Source organism: Eubalaena glacialis, chromosome 14 (genome assembly GCF_028564815.1).
Source record: "Eubalaena glacialis isolate mEubGla1 chromosome 14, mEubGla1.1.hap2.+ XY, whole genome shotgun sequence".
In the NCBI taxonomy this organism is placed as follows: Eukaryota; Metazoa; Chordata; class Mammalia; order Artiodactyla; family Balaenidae; genus Eubalaena; species Eubalaena glacialis.
Window position 1 is genome coordinate 89,706,658 of NC_083729.1, and position 20,045 is coordinate 89,726,702.

Below are 20,045 nucleotides of genomic sequence, written 5' to 3' on the forward strand. Positions count from 1 at the left end.
CATGATTATTAATAGGTCTCCTGTACTTTCAGAAGTGCCCTGGTTTGGATGAAAATTACACGGTCATTCATCCGTGAACAGACCAAGGTGTAGTATTGTGGCCGCCCACTAGGTGTCAGCAGTGTAAACCCCAGAGAACTCAGGGAAAGCATTTCATTACAAAAGTCAAATCTGAGCAAATAATTAAGTGTAGTTCAAGAGCTACCCGCAGCCTTGGCCATTCAAAACAAGTGAGCTAGCAGGGGGAGGAGAGAAGGAGCGGGTGCAGAACAGGTAGCTCCTTTCCTAGGATCTGGAAAAGAGGGAAGGATTCTCTTCCTGGTTAGAAGGGCTCTAGTGACATCTGGAATGAGCACCGAGATGCCCTTTTTAATTTTCACTCACAAAGTGAAACCAGTGTGCAGTGAGGTGAGGAAACAGCTTTGAATGAAGAAGTATTTTTGCTTCATATATTGCTCTTCAAATCACGATCGGATGAAGGTCGCACAGGTAGTTCCCTGGGCTTTCTCAACTCTATTGAATGACTAGATGCATTGGGCCAGAGGCTGAGTTGCCTGAACACAAATACTTTAAAGGTGATTTGAAAATATCTGTACTCAGAACTCAATGACGCGCTCGGACTCTTCCCGGAATGACCCACGGACTGTGCGTATTTCACCTGTGACCCAGGTGGATGCTGCCGCTCTCTGGAAACCCTCCTCACTTCAGAAGTGCAGCACCCAAGGGCACACACAGTAAGAGAAGCCCGCAGCATGGGTTTTCAGATGCTTGTGCCTTTCGGTCCTTGGAATTGGTTGTTCTTGCTAGTGGCCCTCAGGTGTGGTGGAGCATCTTCTGATTTGAATGAATCCACAAATTCCTCTGCCCAGCATGAGCTTAATGTTCGGTTTGCTGCTGCCAGCTCTGAGCCAGCTGAGACGGTATCTGTTTTCGCACTGGATTATGATTATGTGCAAATTCCTTACGAGGTCACCCTCTGGATACTCCTAGCATCCCTTGCAAAAATAGGTAAGGCCCCAAACATCTACCTGGTTTTGGCAGTTGTTTTCCACGTGAGATAAGGTGTGTGAAAATGCCTTGTAGATGGTGAATTAACTGGATTTTAACTCTTGGTGCTATTACATAAAAAATTCTATTCCTGAGTCAAGGGAAAGTCATAACTGATTTTTGTCAAGCCATTTAATACTTCAGGTTGTGTTTTGAAATTTAAGAGCCTACTTTTGGGCTCTTGGTTGTTTTGATTTCCTCTCCTTTCAGGGTGACAGCCATGTGACATTATTTGGCATATAAAAATCTCGAGTTCTATGCTTTAAGAAATACAGAGTAAAGTATGTCGAGCTTGGAATGACACCCATTGGAAATCTCAGGAACCATATAATGATTCTTCTCTAAAATGTGCTTCTTTCATTCTTGGCCATGGAACCATGGGCTTCATCAACGGTGCCCATTGTTTATTCTTTAAAAGTGGCATGTGCTCCTTGCAAATTGACAGAAAGCAAGAAACAAGGCAACCAGAAGCAACTCCTATCGCTCAGTGATGGGATATGGTGGAATAGAGATGGTATCTGTCAGTAAAATCTTTGTTTACACCTGAGTCGAATGGAGCCAGTAGAGCACCCCTGGTTTCCTCTGTGACATAAAGTGGATTCAAGTTAATAGATGAAATTCTAACCAGGATTCTTTGTGCCCAAACCAAAGTGATGGTTTCCACTCTGTGACCATTTAATCTCCAAGTTCACCCCCTTGTCTCCTTAGAAACAGCTTATTCCAGAGTGGAAAACTGATACGAATATCTCAATTGTCAAGCATAATGTCTCCTTTGCTTTAGTTATGAACTTTGTTATTTGAGTAGATAAGATTGCCTCGTTGAAATAGACCCTATGAATCATGTTAGTGCTTGTTTATATGTTTCCTCTGGAACAGCTGTGAAATATGGTGTGAGCCATGAAATCGGGCAGTTAACTCCTTGGCATCAGGATGCTGGGCTCTGTCTTTTCATCTAACTCCCTGCCCATGGATGTTGGGGGGTGCTGGCATATTCATTAGGTGCCCATCATAACTGCCGTTCATTTTGAGCTCATAAGATGTGAAGATAGAATGAAATTCTTAGTTTGAAGAACTCTTGTGCAGTTTATCAAATGACTAAATGACACAGAGTGTTGCACATTATTTCTGAGAAGGGCTCAAGTAAAAATGGGTTTCCAAAGGGATGATATTCTCAGTTCAGAGCTAGGGGTCTAACACCTTTCATGCAACCACGTGGATACTGAGAATGTTCAAGTTGGTCTTATGTGATCTTGAGTTTTCCTTTGTCAAAATGCCAGAGATTCTGACCCCACCCACTCCCTTCCTTTTCACAGTAATGGGTGAAGTTGGCCTGGAATCAGGAAACTAGCTGATTCCACTGACTAGCTCTGTCTTTCTTCATCTCAGTTCATTCATCTGTGAAATTATTTCTGAGATCTCTTTTTGGTACAAATAAGAATTTTCTAATGGAAAGAGGCTTCTATTCTATATCAGTGAACATCTCAAGGCACAAAGTATATGTTTTATATTAGCATAATATACAGATTGTCCTTTAGAGGTGTTGTGTGTGCCCAGACTACATCTACAAGTTCAGAGTCCTGTAAGGACGCTATTGTTCATAGAATTGCTGTTTAAATCTTCTTGATTTTCATGTGGATGCAACTCAACATACTTTAGAAAAAGAAAATAACTGAAGTAGGTTATCAGTTGGATCATGCTTATTCAAGCACAATTTCATATTTGCTGGTCTTTAAGAATTCAGATTATTTTTATATTGTACATGAAAAGAAGGTCAAATTTACTGAATATATACTGTGATCCAAGTACTGGTCTTGTAGCTTTATATATGGTAGCTTGTTCACCTGGGGCAAAAAAATAATAATAATGACATAAAACTTTAACACTTAAGGAAACCGTATAGCTTTTTTAGATTCTATATTATAAATCTTGAATCAAAATATAATTAAGAATCACTAGTATTCATTTATTCCGTCATTCTATCAAGACACATTTATTGAGCACCCAGGCAAGGTGTAGGAATGATGGTGGTCCCCAGCCTCAAGGGGGAAGATGGGTGAATCTAGCACTGCTCCGACAGGGCCATCTTTAACTTTCAGGCTGGTCTTTGTTATTTGTGGCCTTTTATGTTTCAGGCCAGGGAACTAGAACCTCAAAGTGACTGACTCTATTGTCCATTATGGAAGGGGAGAAGAATTTTGAAATGTGAAATGCACGTAGCATTTCCCTTAAAGGGCCCTGCTTACAGGTTAAACCCTCTTCCTGCTATCACTGTGTAGATGCAACTCGGCTTCAGGCAGGTGACATTGGATCCATTTCAGGAAACTAGATCCCTGGAAGCAGGACCAGACTGGGGAGACACAGGGCCTGAGAAAATCACACTATGGGTTCTTCCGCCTACTTTACATATTTAAAAAGTTGTGTGGTTAAAATAAGCACTAACTGAAGAAGGAGGAGGAGAGAGGAGAAGAAGGAAGCTGTTATTAGGAAATGGAGAGAGCAGGACTTTAGAAGGAGGCCTTAAGCTGGTCTTGAAGCCAGTGGGCTGAGTGGTTTGGAATAATGTCTCTTGATACTCCATTGTATTAACCTGCCTGCAGATGGTGGATGGAGAAGTTCAAAGCTGTGGTCAGGGAAACCCACGTGTTCTTTGGATGGCTGAACCTAAAACTTCCTAAGGAGACATTCCATGGCCCCAAGGCCTATGGGAGGGAGGCTACCTCCTTAGCCTTGAATTTCTGACCCTCCATTGCTTGGCTTAAAATCAGTACACTTCCAATAGCCAGGACATGGAAACAACCTAAATGTCCATCAACAGAGGAATGGATAAAGAAGATGTGGTACATATATGCAATGGAATATTACTCAGCCATAAAAAGGAATGAAATCGGGTCATTTGTAGAGACATGGATGGACCTAGAGTCTCTCATACAGAGCGAAGTAAGTCAGAAAGAGAAAAACAAATATCATATATTAATGCATATATGTGGAATCTGAAAAAATTGGTATAGAAGATCTTATTTACAAAACAGAAATAGAGACACAGACATAGAGAAAAAATGTACGGATACCAAGGGGGAAGTGGGGGTGGGAGGAATTGGGAGATTGGGATTGACATATATACACTATTGTTATTATGTGTAAAATAGATAACTAATGAGAACCTGCTGTATAGCACAGGGAACTGTACACAGTGCTCTGTGGTGACCTAAATGGGAAGGAAATCCAAAAAAGAGGGGATATATGTATACATATAGCTGATTCACTTTGCTGTACAGCAGAAACTAACACAACATTGTAAAGCAACTATACTCCAATAAAATTTTTTTTAAAAAATCAGTACTCTTCCCAATTAAAATTTGCTCTGGCCAGATGACTCTCCTCAGTGAATGTCAAAAATATCTGGCTTGGCCATCCCTGTCTCTCCCCTCTTTCTCCTGGAGTTCTCCCCTCCTAAAATCCCTTCCCTCTGTTGTCCAGCTATGTAAGTCCCACTCATTCTCCAAAACCTGTTCAACTTCTCCTTCCCATGCAAGAGCTTCTCTGATGAACATTCATTCATTTATACACTTAAGATTCTTTTAGCAATTAGACATGCTGTTATGGACAAGCCATCTTGCTAAGCGCTTCGGGGAGATACAGAGATGTGTGTCATTCTGCCTGAGTTTGAGGAGCTTAGAGATTAGTAGGGGAGAAAAGTCAAGGACCAAAACTGGTAGAAAGGGATCGTTGTAAAACAGGTACAGATAAAATTTTACAATAATTCAAAGGAGGACATATTATTTCCTTGGGAAGAGATTGGGAAAAGCTTAACCTCAAGGATTGAGCAGGACCAAAATAGGGTGGAGAGAAGGACAATACAGGCAACAATAATAATACAGAAAGACAAGAAAGGAGGCCTCCTGGATGAAAAGGCGTGAGCTTGGCTATAATGTAAGATGCATGAAGACAGTGCAGGGTGTGTGGGATACGGACTCGGGGAGAGCCCCAGGTGGCCTGCTGTGCCTGGATCTCTTGTCATATTTGTTGATATATTCAATATACACTTCTTTGTATACTTATACATTATATTGGCTTTATCTTCTTATTTGTTAAGAACGTTTCTAAAATTTCATCAATAGTTGGAATTGTAGAAAACATGTTTGGTCCTCCACCTCACAGGACTTACAGTGGGTTCTTGTCACAGGGATGCTTAACAAATATTCTCAGTTTAAATTCTATGAGACGCTTTGTGTGCCTTCAGAGTCTTAGGTGGGGAATTGAACAATCAGATTAACATGGTGTAGAATAGTCATCTGACAGCAGGATGTGGAATAGACCGGGAGGGGGAGGCAGAGAGAGGAGATCAGGAAGACACCGCAGTAAGTAGGACGAGAAGTGGGGAGGTCCTCAGTAAAGGCAGCGGCTGCAGGAGTGAAAAGGAGGAGACGGACTTCCGGGGCAGCTAGTGGGAGACGTAACTGATGAAATAGGTTGCCAATTGCACGAAGGGGCAGAGGTGATGGGGTCCCCATAAGAATGCGACTTGATTTCCTCTCAAGTGGCTGACTGGGTGGCAATGTCATTGGTTAAATAAAGGAAACAAAATAAAGACTTTTCATTTTTATTCATTTGTTTGTGGTGGAGAAGGAAGGGAGGTAAGGTAAGTTTGGAAGCAGCTGGGGTTTAGGTCACTGTGATAGACTCTTGCAGGAGCTTCAAAGGTGGGTTTTGCATGAGAGTAGGAGAGTTCCACCGCTCAGATCCCTCAGGATGGGGAAAACAGGAAGGAGGAAGCAGGAGGGCACGGCTGGCTGAGAAGATGCTGGAACCTGCACTGAGCATGGGAAGCACTTCATCACATCAAGCCGCAGCCACACTTGCAGCTCCTGCTACAGATGGGCGCTGAGGCTGGGCCCGGAGATGCTGCCATCTGCGTGGCTTTGAAAGGCCTCTTGCACACCCCTCCCCTGGTGTCCTGGGGGCCAGAGCCAGGTTCTTTGCCAACATCTAAACGTGGTTCTCTGCTCTCCGCAGGTTTCCACGTCTACCACCGGCTGCCGGGCCTCATGCCTGAGAGCTGCCTGCTCATCCTCGTCGGGGCCCTGGTGGGCGCCATCATCTTCGGCACCGACCACAAATCGCCTCCGGTCATGGATTCGAGCATCTACTTCCTGTACCTCCTTCCGCCCATCGTCCTGGAGGGCGGGTACTTCATGCCCACCCGGCCCTTCTTCGAGAACATCGGATCCATCCTGTGGTGGGCAGGGCTGGGGGCCCTGATCAATGCCTTCGGCATTGGCCTCTCGCTCTACCTCATCTGCCAGGTCCAGGCCTTTGGCCTGAGCGACGTCAACCTGCTTCAGAACCTGCTGTTCGGGAGCCTGATCTCGGCCGTGGACCCCGTGGCCGTGCTGGCCGTGTTCGAAGAGGCGCGGGTGAATGAACAGCTGTACATGATGATCTTCGGGGAGGCCCTCCTCAATGATGGCATCAGCGTGGTGAGATGCGGCCCCCCGCCGTCCCCAGGGAGACAAGGGGCCTGGGGGGTGGAGAAGGCCGGGCAGGCCTGGGCCTCAGCAGGGCAGGGATGGGCCAGGGTAGCGTGACCCCAGGTCTGGCCACTGCCCTTGGGATCTGCACGGCGCCCACGCTTGCGCACTACGCTGCTTGCCATCCACTGGCTTCTTTAAAGGAGAAGCAGGAGAGAGGAAGTGTGATTCTTTAGTGAATTCGGTGTTTCACTGAGCAAGCAGAAACCGTGGCTAAAGGCTCTTCTGGGTTTTCACACTAGGACAAGCAGTACTTGTGCTTTTGTTTTCTCTCAGTCACGGGACCTCACCCTCCTTCCCTTTATATGCTTATTTTTAAGCTCTGTTTTAGATGATGAAGTTAAATAAAAGATAGGGGTAGGGAGAGAGATGACGGAGGATTTGCGCAAATGCATTGGCTTGTATATCAGTCTCAATTGCGTGACTCCCACGGAGAATGTGATGGAGCAGCTTTGCTTAGGAGTCCTTCCAGAGAGAGGCCGAGAAGGGTTTACAGGCCAGATCAGCGCAGAGCATTAAGGCCCAGAGATGTCTTTGGCTAGAGGTGCTGAAATATTCCAGATTGGCTGCTGCATTGCCCAGTTTCCTTACATTACTGCAAACCTTCACCAGGAGTTAGTCTATGTGATTTTATATAAACTTTGATGTACTTTTCTTATTCTTACATTTATATCACATCACATAAGTAATACTAGAATGCATTTTCAGTGTAAAAGACTTAAATAGTACAAAATCATACAGCATAAAACACAAAAGCCTCCGCCTGACCCTCTTCCCTCCCCCTTGGATCCAGTTTGCGTTTTCCTCCCCATTTTTATCACGGACACATGCATATATGTACGCAGATATAGATGTATTGATACATCATTCTACATAAAGTGGGTGGCATTAAATCATATGTACTGCTTAGATGTAACAAATCTTGAATTTCTTTCTAGGTCTTTTCCACTGTTGCAGAGTATTTCATAGATTACGTTTATAAAGATTTATTTAACCAGTTCTTGATGGATGAATATTCAGGTAGTTGTCAATTTTTCACTTTAAAAATCAGTGTTGCGATAAGTATTCTTGTTTCTGCGTGCATCTCTTTTCGCACTTGTGAGTCTTTTTATAGGATATATTCTTGGAAGTGAAATTTCTGGGTTAAAAATAGGTATACTTAAAAATTTGAGAGATGCTGCTATAATCACCTCCTCTTCATTCAAATGATGAAGGAGGAATTCCCACCAGAAGGTTATGGAGTGACACCAACGCTAAACAGATGAGACTAATGACAAGTGTGTTCATCACCTATACTCACAGCCTGGGGTAGGGGGCCACCACACACCATGCAGGGCCACGTGGGTGCTGCACTGGGGAACAGAGTGATCTCTCGGGGACTGCGGGAGGAACTAGTAGAAGAATGGGGTACCTCCTGGTTCCTAGGGGATGATGTGATTGGCTTATTATTTTTTTATTTAACGAACTTTCATTTGGTACCTATTGTGTTCTGGGCACAGTGCTAACTGCTTGGGTGGCAATGATGATGAATGAGACGAGGTCCCCTGCTCTCTTTTTTTTGCAATGTTTATTTTATATTGGAGCATAGTTGATTAACAATGTTGTATTAGTTTCAGATGTACAGCAAAGTGATTCAGTTATGTATATATATGTATCTATTCTTTTTCAAAGTCTTTTTTAAAATTTTATTTATTTTATTTATTTATTTTTGGCTGCATTGAGTCTTCGTTGCTGCGCGCGGGTTTTCTCTCGTTGTGGTGAGCGGGGGCTACTCTTCGTTGCGGTGCACGTGCTTCTCATTGAATTGGCTTCTCTTGCTGCGGAGCACAGCTCTAGGCGCGTGGGCCTCAGTAGTTGCGGCACGCGGGCTCAGTAGTTGTAGCCTGAGGGCTCTAGAGTGCAGGCTCAGTAGTTGTGGCACACGGGCTTTGTTGCTCCGCGGCATGTGGAATCTTCCCAGACCAGGGCTCAAACCCGTGTCCCCTGCATTGGCAGGCGGATTCTTAACCACTGCACCACCAGGGAAGCCCATCAAAGTCTTTTGAGAAATTCCACAGGCTGTCAGGGAACTGATCCCCAGTACACAGGGATATACAAGTACTGTGCCTGGTCCCTTGGTAAGGAGGGTTATTGGGCTGGGGGACCTTACCGTGGGGTCAGATTGCAGGGGGAACTTGCAGTAGAGCCATTCAGGACCCTTCTCATTTTACCAAATATATTAAACCTTAATTTTAGTTTTTATGTATGCAGCTGCCAAGATTTTCCAGAAATCTTTATGGGCTTGCATTTCCTTACGCAGTGTATTAAGTGCATATTTCCTTGTATCGTTGTCAACAAAGGGCATTGCTTTCTTAATGTTTTCCCATCTAATGAGCAAAAAAGGATGACACATGTTTGCTATAATCTGCATGATGATATTAAGCATCTTTTCAAAGATTGTGGATCATTAGCGTTTCTTCCGCTATGAATTGGAAATTCGTGTCCTTTCAGGGTTGCCAGACTTAAAAAAAATACAGGATACCAGTTAAATTTGAATTTCCTATAAACAATGAGTAATTTTTTATCAGTATGTCCCAATTATTGTATGCAAATATTGCTTCTTGTCAATTTTTCTTTTGAGACCAGTTGCTGTTTTCTTTCTTTTTTAATTGATTTGTAGAAACTCATTAAATTATCTAAACTTTAAGCTTTAGATAAACTTTAAATTATCTAAACTTGGATGTTACATAAAAGGCAAATGTTTTCTCCCATTCTGTCACTTAAATTTTTTTAAGTCATGTGTCTTCTGTCTGTAAAAGTTTTAAATGTGTATGTAGTCAAACCTACTAGCGTATTCTTTTATTGCCCTGGGTTTCACATCTTGCTTTCCAAGACTGTGTCTAACCAAAGAACATGCACACGTGTTTGTTTGTTTGTTTTTAATTTTTCCCCCTTTTACAATTAATTATTTAATTCACCTGGCACACAATTTTTTTAGTGTTGTTATTCATAATTTTCTTTATTTTTTCTTTTTTAAATTTTAATTTATTTATTTTATTGAAGTATAGTTGATTTACGTTGTGTTAATTTCTGCTGTACAGCAAAGTGACCTAATAATACACATACATACATTGTTTTTAAAATTCTTTTCCCTTACGGGTTATCCCAGGATATTGAACATCGTTCCTGTGCTATATATCAATAGTAGGACCTTGTTGTTCATCGTGACACACAATATTTTATCATAAGGACTTTATGCCAACATGGATAGTACTGGGGGGAAAAGCATTTGAAAATAATCCAAGATATCCGGGGTGGATTCACCAAGTGGAGGAGACCCACACTTGAAGTCAGAAGCCAGGTTATTTATTCATAATGAGAATCTCTAACTATTGAGCGAGATACTAGAGTCATCAGACCTGCCTGTTCTTCCCTGCTGGGCGAGCATCTCAGAAAGCCAAGTCGTCTGCCGGTTGCCAGGGGAGCCTGGACTCCAGCCTCCCATCCCATTTACGTATCTCATTTCTCAGTGTGTGGCCCTCAAGCCACGTGCCTCAGAATCCCCCAGGTGGGCTTGGTGAGCACTCAGATGGCCAAACCTCAACCCAGGACCACTGACCCCCACTCTCTGGGACCAGAGCCTGGGAATCTGTATTTTTAACCAGCACCTCAGAGGATGGCTGATGTTTGGGAACTACTTGTTCATGGCCTTTAGGTGGCGAGAGCTGATATATCTTGATCTAAAACGATGCTATGTCTGGGAAAGGACTGGGCTAGATTTGTCTCCACGCATTCTTTCTTCAGGTGCTTTCTTACTTTGGGTTTTGTTACAGTGGAATAAGTCCCCTTGGCTGGGAACCGATTCCACCTCCTAAGGCACCCCTCTGAGCCACGATGCCTCCGTTTCACAGTTTATCCAGAGAGCATCTCATTTTACTCATATCCAAGTTCTTTGGGGTCCCTTGCTGACTGTAACCCCACGAAAGCAATGCCCTTGAGGGTGTTCATCTGTGTCAACATCAAGGCCACCTTCTGGCAGCCCATTCTGAGATAATTATCCAACTTTCCCTTCCTAAATCATTAGAGAAATTTAGCAATGACAATATCACCTCACTTAATTTTCACAGACCAAGCTCTTTCTTGATACAACCTACAAACCTTGCTGCCGAGACATAGTCTTTGTTAATGACCCACGAAAACATGTGGCCCTGTTCCCTCTGTGGTGCTGCCTCTGAACTTGAGACTCACTTCAGCCTGAGTTTTCTCTAGACTTCACATCTAGAGCCAATCACGGCCTGGGGTTTCTTTGCTAACTGCATTTGTTTGACTTTCCCAAAGTTTAATTGTTTCCACTTGGACTTTTTTTTTGAAATGATCATTTCCAAATAAAATTGTAATTTTCAGCTGACCAGAGTATCTGCTTGAGGGCACTGCTGTGACCTCCACGCGGTGAAGTTGCTGCGGTGCTGGCTCCGGGGTGGGGATGGAGGTGCCCACACGTCACTCGGGGTCACCCTGTGGTCACCCTGGGGTCACCCACAGCACAGTGATATTAAGTGCGTGCTGGGGCACTTCTGCGTCCCTGCGTGAAACTGGAGAAGCTCGGGGCCGGATTTAGAAAGCAGTTTGAGAGCAACTGGTATTTAATGCAGTGCAGTTGTCTTTTAAGCCAAGGGCCTTGGACTCACCCTTTCATTGAGGAGGGAGCCTTCCCGAGGGCAGCCATCACAAGCGGGCTCTTTCAGCAGAAAGTCTGAGTCATCCAGACAGAGACCTGTGATTAGTGGGTTACTTGTGACAACTTTGCAGATCCTTATCCCACGAAAAGAGCTGCCTCTCACTAAAGAGGAGATGCTCCAGCGGAGATGCAACCGTCGAAAGAGCAATGAACCTGACCCTCCAGGTGTCTTGTCCACTTATTTCTCCCTCTCGCTGAATATTTTAGGTTATGACTCCAATCATGAGAACGTCCTTAATGGTGGGCAAAGGGAGAAGAGACAAAACCCCAGTAGCTTTCAAATAATAACTAGTATCCCCAGTTGAAGTCTTGTGGCCAGCATCATAGCAGTAAGAGAGATGCAGCCACTATATCCAGGCCCTGTATGGGGTCACTTGTACATTTATTATTTTATTAAATCCTTAGATTTTACTGTGAGGCTGAATTAATAGTCACATTTCACAGATGAAGAAAATAAGGCAAAGGGAGTACAATAAATTGCACAAGGGCATCCTGCCTGGCCATGACAGACCGGACATGGGTGCCCAGGTCTGTCTCTTCCCAATCTCTTTTCTTTTATTCTTACCTTTTGAATTTTCAACTCATGGAGCTGAGAGGAACAGGAGAGAACCAATATGTTACCTATGAGGAGACTGGGCTCATGTCCAGTTGGTAGGAAATCCAGGGCTCTTTCTCCAAAACAGAACTGGCTTGTTTGGCCAAGTCCAGTATGTGGCTCTGGGAAAGATTCTGGTCATCTCTGTTCCTAATTTCTGTAAAATTGGGGTGATGGTATTACTTAGCTCGTAGGGTCACTGGAAAATTCGCATTAAGCTTTTAGTATAGTGAGTGTTCCGCATGCAGTGAGAACTCCAGGCATGCTGGCTATCATTTTTTGTCACACCAACTCAGGGACATGCATGGTGGTTGGCTCCATCTTAACAAGCATTTGGTTTTAAACAAGGCACTGCTTCATGTATTGTAGGCAGATTGTCCTTATATTTGTATTCCTCCCTGGTTTTCCTGCATCAATTTGCTGAATAAGCAACAAGGTGATGCCACCAAGGTTTCTATCATCTTGCCCCATCACCCCCTCCTCCACCTCACCTGAGAGGTGCCAACATCTCCCCTCCTCCACCTCACCTGGAGGTCCCGGCATCCCCCCCTGAGATTGGAACCCAGGCAGCCTGGCTCCAGAGCGTCTCTGCTCCTAACTCCTACTCCATGCTGTCTCTTCACCCCTCCCTCTCTCCCCACCACTTTCTTTTCCTCTGGTTTTCCCTCCTTCCTCTGGTGATGTCTTCATTTCGCATCTTGCTGCCACTATAGTCCATTCTCTAGGCGTAAGGTGGACGCGAGAGTGGTAGAGGGAGCTACCATAAAGTTTCTGTGCAGGACCTTTGGGCTAGTCACACTGGCAGGTATTTTATCTGCTTTTTCTTCTTAGAGCTTTATAACAAGCTACTGTGGCGGGATTGCTGTCCCCATTTTGTGAAGGAGCAGTATACAGTGCTTAAGAGCAGAGGACCCCCCGACCCCAAATGTCTGTCAACTGAAAAAAATTGCACAACGTGAAAGTCATGAGTTAAGTTGTTTGGGGCAAAATGTGGACCATAGCCTGGGAGATAGCCTCTCAGAGAGCTTGGACGAACTGCTCCAAAGAGGTCAGAGGGGAGGTCATATACATGTGATATTGGTGAAGGGGGTTCGTGGAGTCAAGCACACACTTTGGCAGAAGGTTGCCGCTAGTCACGAAGAGCAGATGTCACCGTTAATGATTTTAGTGCTTTTCTAGATAGGAGAAGATGCAAGAAATTGGGCTCATAAAATCTTCTCCTGAAACTATCTACCTGGAGCACAGAGAGCCTCATTCCTAATCTCTGCCCTGAACTCCTTTCAGGGGGTGTTTGAGGTCAGCGACTGCAGAGGCCGTTGGTTTCATCCTTGTAGAACCCACCGGCGAGCAACAATTTTCAGTTGGCACGTCTGTGCTCACATGTCTGTACTGACCCTTCTTGGTCCTTTGAGCCTCTCAGGTGAATTACCAGATCTCCATGTGCTTAAGTTTCTTCATTGTTATTTTTATTATAAACACACAGACTGTCAGAGAAGTCAGTTATTGAATGTAATTTATTCTATGTGGCTCAATAACCAAAAGATATAGTGAAAAGCTGTCCTCCACTGCTTTTCCCAGCCTACAATCAGTAACAACAGTTTCTTAGCATTGACCTTGTACCTTTCATTCAAGTTGCCCCTCTATTTATTATGCATTCTTATTGCTGGCATTAGAGCCTGAATTTCCTGATCCCTTATTCTAGAATTCCTTTGACCTCTTCTCATCTCCTCTTTGCATCCCTTTATCAGCCCAGCTTTGCTGACTAGTTCCTTGTCGACACTCATGATTTTTCTCCTAAGGCCCCCCGCCATCATCGTAGGACCCAGCAGGTAGCTCTGAGCATCACAGATGCTGATGCTGCCTACAGAGAGGATAATTGAATGATGGAAGGAGTGATGGGGACTAGGAAAGGCTGTGTCCAAGCTGTGCTGTGACCACAGCCCTCCTCCACTGAGTCCCAAGAGTGACACTCCGTTTGAATTGGGATTTGTCAGGGAAGCTGCGAGCAAACCAGGGGGCTCTCCCTCTGACCAGCTCCCATCATGAAACTTTGGAATTGCTCCCTGAGACTAAAGGCTAGAGGTGGGATGCAACCAGGGGTAGGCACGCAGGGAGAGAAGAGTCTCAGTGTCCTTCCTTGCTGCACCTTCGTGGAGCCCTGTCTGTGGACGCTGTCCTGGGTGCTGTCCTGGGCACTGTGCGTGCGAAGATGAGCTGAGCGCCTCTGCCCATCACTCAGTGGTGGGGGACAGTCATGGACCCTGCCGGTGTGAGGATGCCATGGTGAGTTCAAACCAAGCTAGATGGCAGGGAACAGCTTGCCAGAGGAAGCTGCGTCTAATCCGGGAAAGATTTTTAAAAACATTCATTTAAGGGTGAATTTTCCTCCAGGATTCTCCCTGGTTTATATTTTCCTACCTCAAAGAAGTCCTAGCTCCAGGAACATCCCATTCAAGAGGCAGTAAATTGTGCCCAAGAACATGGACAGTGGGGCCAAATGCCTTAGTTCTAGTCCTGGCTCCTGTGCTAGTAAACTGTGTGACTTCAGATGAGTCACTTAACCTCTCTGGGCCTCAGTTTCCTTTCTGTAAACTGGAGATCAGGTTGTCTGAGGGTTAAAGTGAGTTGATACAGGTAAGCATTTAAAACAGTGCCTGGCACAGGGTTCAGGACAAAGTGTTTCTAATATTATGATTTATAAGAAGAAATATATATTTGGTCTTTGTCCCCATTCAGGGCACAGAGCTCATTAAAACCCTTGAAATTTCCTATGTGAAGAGAGCTGCCTTTTGTTATGCTAATGAGTCGAATTTTGGAAAGCCCCTAAGTAACCTAAGGAAGGGGGCTGGTTGCCAGTGGAATGGACTTCGTGATTAAGGAGTTGGAGCTTTCAGTCTCCCTCCCTAAACCACCCCCAATCTCCACCTCCAGGAAAGGAGCTGGAGGTTGAATTCAGTCACCCATGGCCAGTGATTTAATCAACCAAGCGCAAGTAATGAGGCCTCCATAAAAACTCTAGAGGATTGGGTTTGGAGAATTTCCAGGTTGGTGGAGATTCGGGGAGGCTGGAGCTCCTGGAGAGGGCATGGAAGTGCCTCACCCCTGCCCCATAACTTGCCCTTGCCCCATAACTTGTCCTAAGCATCTCTCCCACCTGGCAGTTCCTTTTTTTTTTCTTAATTTAAAAGAAAAAAATGTTTAAAAAAAAAAAGTTTTATTGGAGTATAGTTGATTTACAGTGTTGTGTTAGTTTCAGGTGTACAGCAAAGTGAATCAGTTATACACGTACAGATAGGTCATTACAGAGTATTGAGTAGAGTTCCCTGTGCTATACAGGATGTCCTTATTAGTTGTCTATTTTATATACAGGAGTGTGTATGTCAATCCCAATCTCCCAATTTATCCCTCCGCCCCTTAACTCCTGGTAACCATAAATTTGTTTTCTACATCTCTGTAACTCTATTTCCGTTTTGTAGATAAGTTCGTTGGTACCCTTTTTTCTAGATTCCACAAATAAGCGATATCATTTGATCCTTTTGTAGTAAACCGGTCATCTAGTGAGTAAAATGTTTCTCTGAGTTCTCTGAGCCATTCTAGCAAATTAATCGAACCCAAGGTGGGGTTGTTGGAAACTCTCAACTATGGCTGGTGGGTTAGAAGCCCAGGTGACAACCTGGACCTGCGATGGGCATCTGAAGCAGGGGGAGAGGCTGTCCTGGGGGGCTGAGCCCTCAACCTGTGGGATCCGACCCTGTCTCCAAGTAGATGGTGTCAAATTGAGTTAATTGCTTGATGGTGTGAGAAAGAAGCACACACGTCGGAACCCGTGTCAGGGTCGGCATGTTATTTATAGAAGTCCACCTCCATGAGTGCCTGAGAGCCACAGAGCCTTCCTTACATCCTGAGCGATGACCCATCTGTCTGGACTTGGCGGTCTCAGCTTTTCCGCGAGAAGCGCCGCACACAGACCTGAGCAGACTCTCTCTGGGGGAGTGTCGGGCAATGCTTTTCTTGTCCTCTTTTTATCTCCTTATTTACCTTCATTTCTTGCAGGTTCCTAGGAAAGGAGGAGAGAGGCTGCAGATACCTTTACAAGTAGACAGTTTCCTCTGGCCAAGAATGTGGGTATATACAAGGGAGGCGTGAACCCAACAAGTGTGATCTTGAGCAAGTCACTCCATCCTTTTGTGCCTCCCCTTCCTCATGTGTAAAATGGGAATGTTTAGTCTGACCCCAGAGGGTGTTTTTGAGGAGGCTGTGAAATCAGACACACAGACGCCGGCACCTAGTAGGTGAGGAAACAGTGTCCCGTTGCCCTTCCCGGTTTCGAGGGGAGGTTCCATGCAAGATGGACCATCTGCTTGGTGTCTGTCGGCCTGGAAATGGGGATCAGGCCTAAACCCCAGATGGACACTAGGCGCACCACCCTCCTAGCGCCAACAGCGAAGCGCCCACCCAGCCCAGGGCCCAGGCATCTTCCTTCTGGCCCGACTCTCATCAAAGCCTCTGGAGGTCTGCCTGGTGAGCTTCTCCTCAGCTCACAGCTGGCACTGGTCATCAGTTACGGTACTGGCCGTGGAGCCCGCGGGGGTGCGTGTGATGCAACACACACAATAGCTTGGGTTGGCACTTGGACCAGGTTGGGGAGTGGGAGGAGCTGGGAGAAATGAAGGGCAGAGGGCAGCCCAGGGTTGGCCCCAGCAAACGAGGATGTTCGGGGGGTCAGATGTTCACCAACAGAGAAGCCAAATTTGACTCCTAAGCTTCCCCAACTGGGAGACACCTTTACCTCCCCGTGCCTGGGGTTTCAGCTGTAGGCTCCTGTTAACCAGAAGCCTGAAAGATCTGCTCCTTGGGCCCGTATAAATAATTCAGAGATGCACTCAGCAGTGCAGGGTCGCAGAGGGACACTTCAATCGTAGGTCATTGGAATTCCTCAAATCTGTTTCAGAAACACTGGTTTGGTTCATTGTCTTCTGGTTGAAGAAACAGACTAATTGAAGTCTGAGGGGTACAAGTAGGTTTTCCAGCAGCCTGCGCTGTGAGCCCCTGGTGGGTGGTTAGAACTAACTCCAGTTCACAAGGGCAAGAAGAAGAACGGATCCTTGCTGGTTACCAAGTTGTCCTTCCTTTGTCAGGAGGTAGGGTTGAGCAGGTATGGAAATGGATTTGGAAAAGAAACTCTTCTCGGGAGAAAAGCAAACTCTAAGCCTGGGACTCCAGACAGCCAAGAGAGTTTCCTAGTTCAGCGGTTTTCAAGAGACTCTCCCACCCCAAAGAGCACGCCTGCATGCGTTCTCAAGGGTGTGTCAGGTGTGTCGGCTTTGGTGTGGAAAAACTCTGCTCAGGGTCACGTGAGCAGTCCCAATAGCTGGCCGTTTGGAAGAGATGTAAGCAGCTAGTCTGTTCCCCCGTGGCTTCCTCAATGATTATGTAAAACGAACAGTCTCTGGCAGAACCTGTCCTGCGGGCCGGCTCTGTCACATCACATCCAGGTGATGGGTCAGAGACAGAGCCATTGGCTCTGTCCCCAGGCTGTGGTTTGCCCCAGTTCCCTCCTGCTCACCTGGGATCACGTAAGTGAGTATTATACTAGCAGCATGGGAGAAAACGGAGAGCTCGCGAAATCCAACTACGTTATTTCAAAGTTTAGTCCTGTTTGATTGAGCCAGAGTTCCCTTGAGTTTGAATCTTTCATTTATTCATTCGTCATTCATTCATTCATAAAAAAAAATTACTGAGCAGTACTTTTTCTCAGAAACTGCTCTTTCTGTAACAGGGAAGAGCCAAATCTGACTACATGTTGGCTCTGTTTCTTTTACTTTAACCTTTGCTTTCCGCTGCTTTTGTTCACTGAAAGGATACTGTCTATACACAATGGCCTGCCTCGGGGAACCCTGCCCCTCTGCCTGAAGGTTAAACCAAAGTGCCTTTGTTCAGGGAAGCATCCAGACCCTGTCCACCTGGGAATGGCTGCAAGGAACAAGAAATGAACACATCCCTTCCCTGAGGCTGGCCATTCCTGGGGATATTTGCAAATCTCATGGCCTTTTTACTTTACTTCCTCATCTCCTCCCCCTCTCTGTGCTATAAAAGAAACTGGCATCCAAACCCCGAAAAGATGGTTATTTTGAGACATTAGTCTACCATCTTCTCAGTCTGCCCAGCACCTCGTCTCCAGTTTATTAGCCTGTCGTGAGGCCAGCAGAGCAAACTTGGACTCAGTAACATTTCCACTGTGCCAGACTGACCCTCTCAGAAAAAGCAAATCACTGAACTAGTCTTCAGTGAATTGACATCTACGGGTCACAACTGATGTTTGCTTTTATAGTTTAAAAAGTTTGGAGGTTAAACAGCCTTAAAATGACTTTTCCTGTCCTGCAGGTGTACTAGCACCGGGTGGTGAAAGTCAGTCCTCTGGGCGTTTGCTTCAAGTTGGCATGGAGGTGATGGGAGGGTGAGATTGCACAGACTCAGAGGGGCCAGGCTGGGCGGTTCCTTGAAGAGATCATGGCTGAGGAACAGGGGTGGGTGTGGGTGTGTGATTGCTATTAGCTCTGAACTGCTAAGTTTCATTTACCTACAGGCCACTGAAAAGAAATTTTCCTAGTTTTAGAGATAGAAGTCTGGAGCCTGGGGGAAAGATTGGTGGGAGATAGTATGTAGGAGCTATTGGCAGGTAGGTGGGAAGAGCAGCTATGAAATATGGCCCGTCCTCTACCCTGCTGTTCTTCAGGCTAAGAAGAATGTTCAGGCTTTTTAAATTGAAAAGAAACATCTTTGCTGCGCCCTAAATCAATAAAACCCTGCCGCTTACTTCTCTTTGTTAAATTTTCTGACCTCCGCTTAGGTCATCTTCCTGGCCTCGCTGAGATTATAAGCAGCTAATGATCAAGGATGTCAGTCCTAAGAGAGTCGGGATATCCCATGTTTAATCTCTTGTCCTGAGTTTCAGATCTTTTTTCCCTTCCTTTAAGGAGTGAAGTATAAAAGCTTCTTCCCTTCTGCCCCTTTTTTTTAGCTTTTTTTTTTAAAATTGAAGTACAGTTGATTAGCAATGTGTTAGTTTCAGGTGTGCAGCAGTGATTCAGTTACATATATATTTTTCCAGATTCTTTTCCCATATACAAAATGTTGAGTATAGTTTCCTGCTATAAAGTAAGTCCCTGTCGGTTATCTATTTTATACATAGTAGTGTGTATATGTTAATCCCAAACTTCTAATTTTTCTCTCCACCCCCCTTCCCCTTTGGTAACCATAACTTTGTTTTCTATGTCTGTGGGTCTGTTTCTGTTTGGTAAATAAGTTCATTTGTATCATTTTTTTTTAGATTCCAAATATAAGCGATATCATATGCTATTTGTCTTTTTCTGGCTCTATCATTCTGGCGACTGCTAGGTAACTGCATGGGTTTCTTATTTCTTAGTTAATTTCCTTTAATAGTCAAAGAAAGTGGTTGCCAAGGAACTGCTCTATGACAACTTAACGTGCCAGTGCCCTTTCATACAAAATGGAAAATTAACGGGATTCATTATTTAATTTCCTGTGTCAGGTTGATGAATACAGTTTGTGTGTGTGTGTTATTCTCTGTACCTTTCCAGCATCTGATGTACAGTGAAGATCATTTCTGCTGTACTGTGCTGTGACTCTGAACTTACAATGTTTTCTTTTTTTTAATAGATCTTTATTGGAGTGTAATTGCTTCACAATACTGTGTTAGTTTCTGTGGCAGAACAAAGCGAATCAGCCATATGCATACACCAATGCTTTTTTACATGTGTAGAGTCAGTACTTAGGCTTTTTTTTTAAGGAACTGGGTTTATGGCAAGCTCAAGCAATAAGGATTAATTAAAAAGATACACAAGACAATCAGAAAGACATAGATCTTCTATTAGTCCACTTAGGCTGCCATAACAAAATACCACAAGCTGGGTGTCTTCAACAACAGAAATGTATTTTCTCACAGTTCTGGAAGCTGGAGCCTTTCTTCCTGGCTTGTGGCCAATCACTTGCTGTGTCCTCACAATGGCCTTTGCTCTGTGTGCACTCCTGGTGTCTCTTCCTTTTCCTTATAAAGACACCAGTCCTATTGGATTAACGGCCCCACCCTTAAGACCTCATTTTAACTTAATCACCTCTTTACGGACCCTATTTCCAA

The 20,045-nt window shown here is 44.8% G+C and overlaps 1 protein-coding gene across 1 annotated transcript in view; it reads left to right on the top strand.

The window, feature by feature from the left end:
• Positions 1-257: 257 nt before the first annotated feature.
• Positions 258-20,045, top strand: part of SLC9A4 (solute carrier family 9 member A4) — a 60,426-nt gene continuing 40,638 nt past the window's right edge. Inside the window, exons 1-2 of the mRNA XM_061210896.1 lie at positions 258-1,008; positions 6,061-6,524. Of these exons, the coding sequence (XP_061066879.1) occupies positions 753-1,008; positions 6,061-6,524 (720 nt within the window). The 5' untranslated portion in view covers positions 258-752. The remainder of the gene's footprint in view (positions 1,009-6,060; positions 6,525-20,045) is intronic.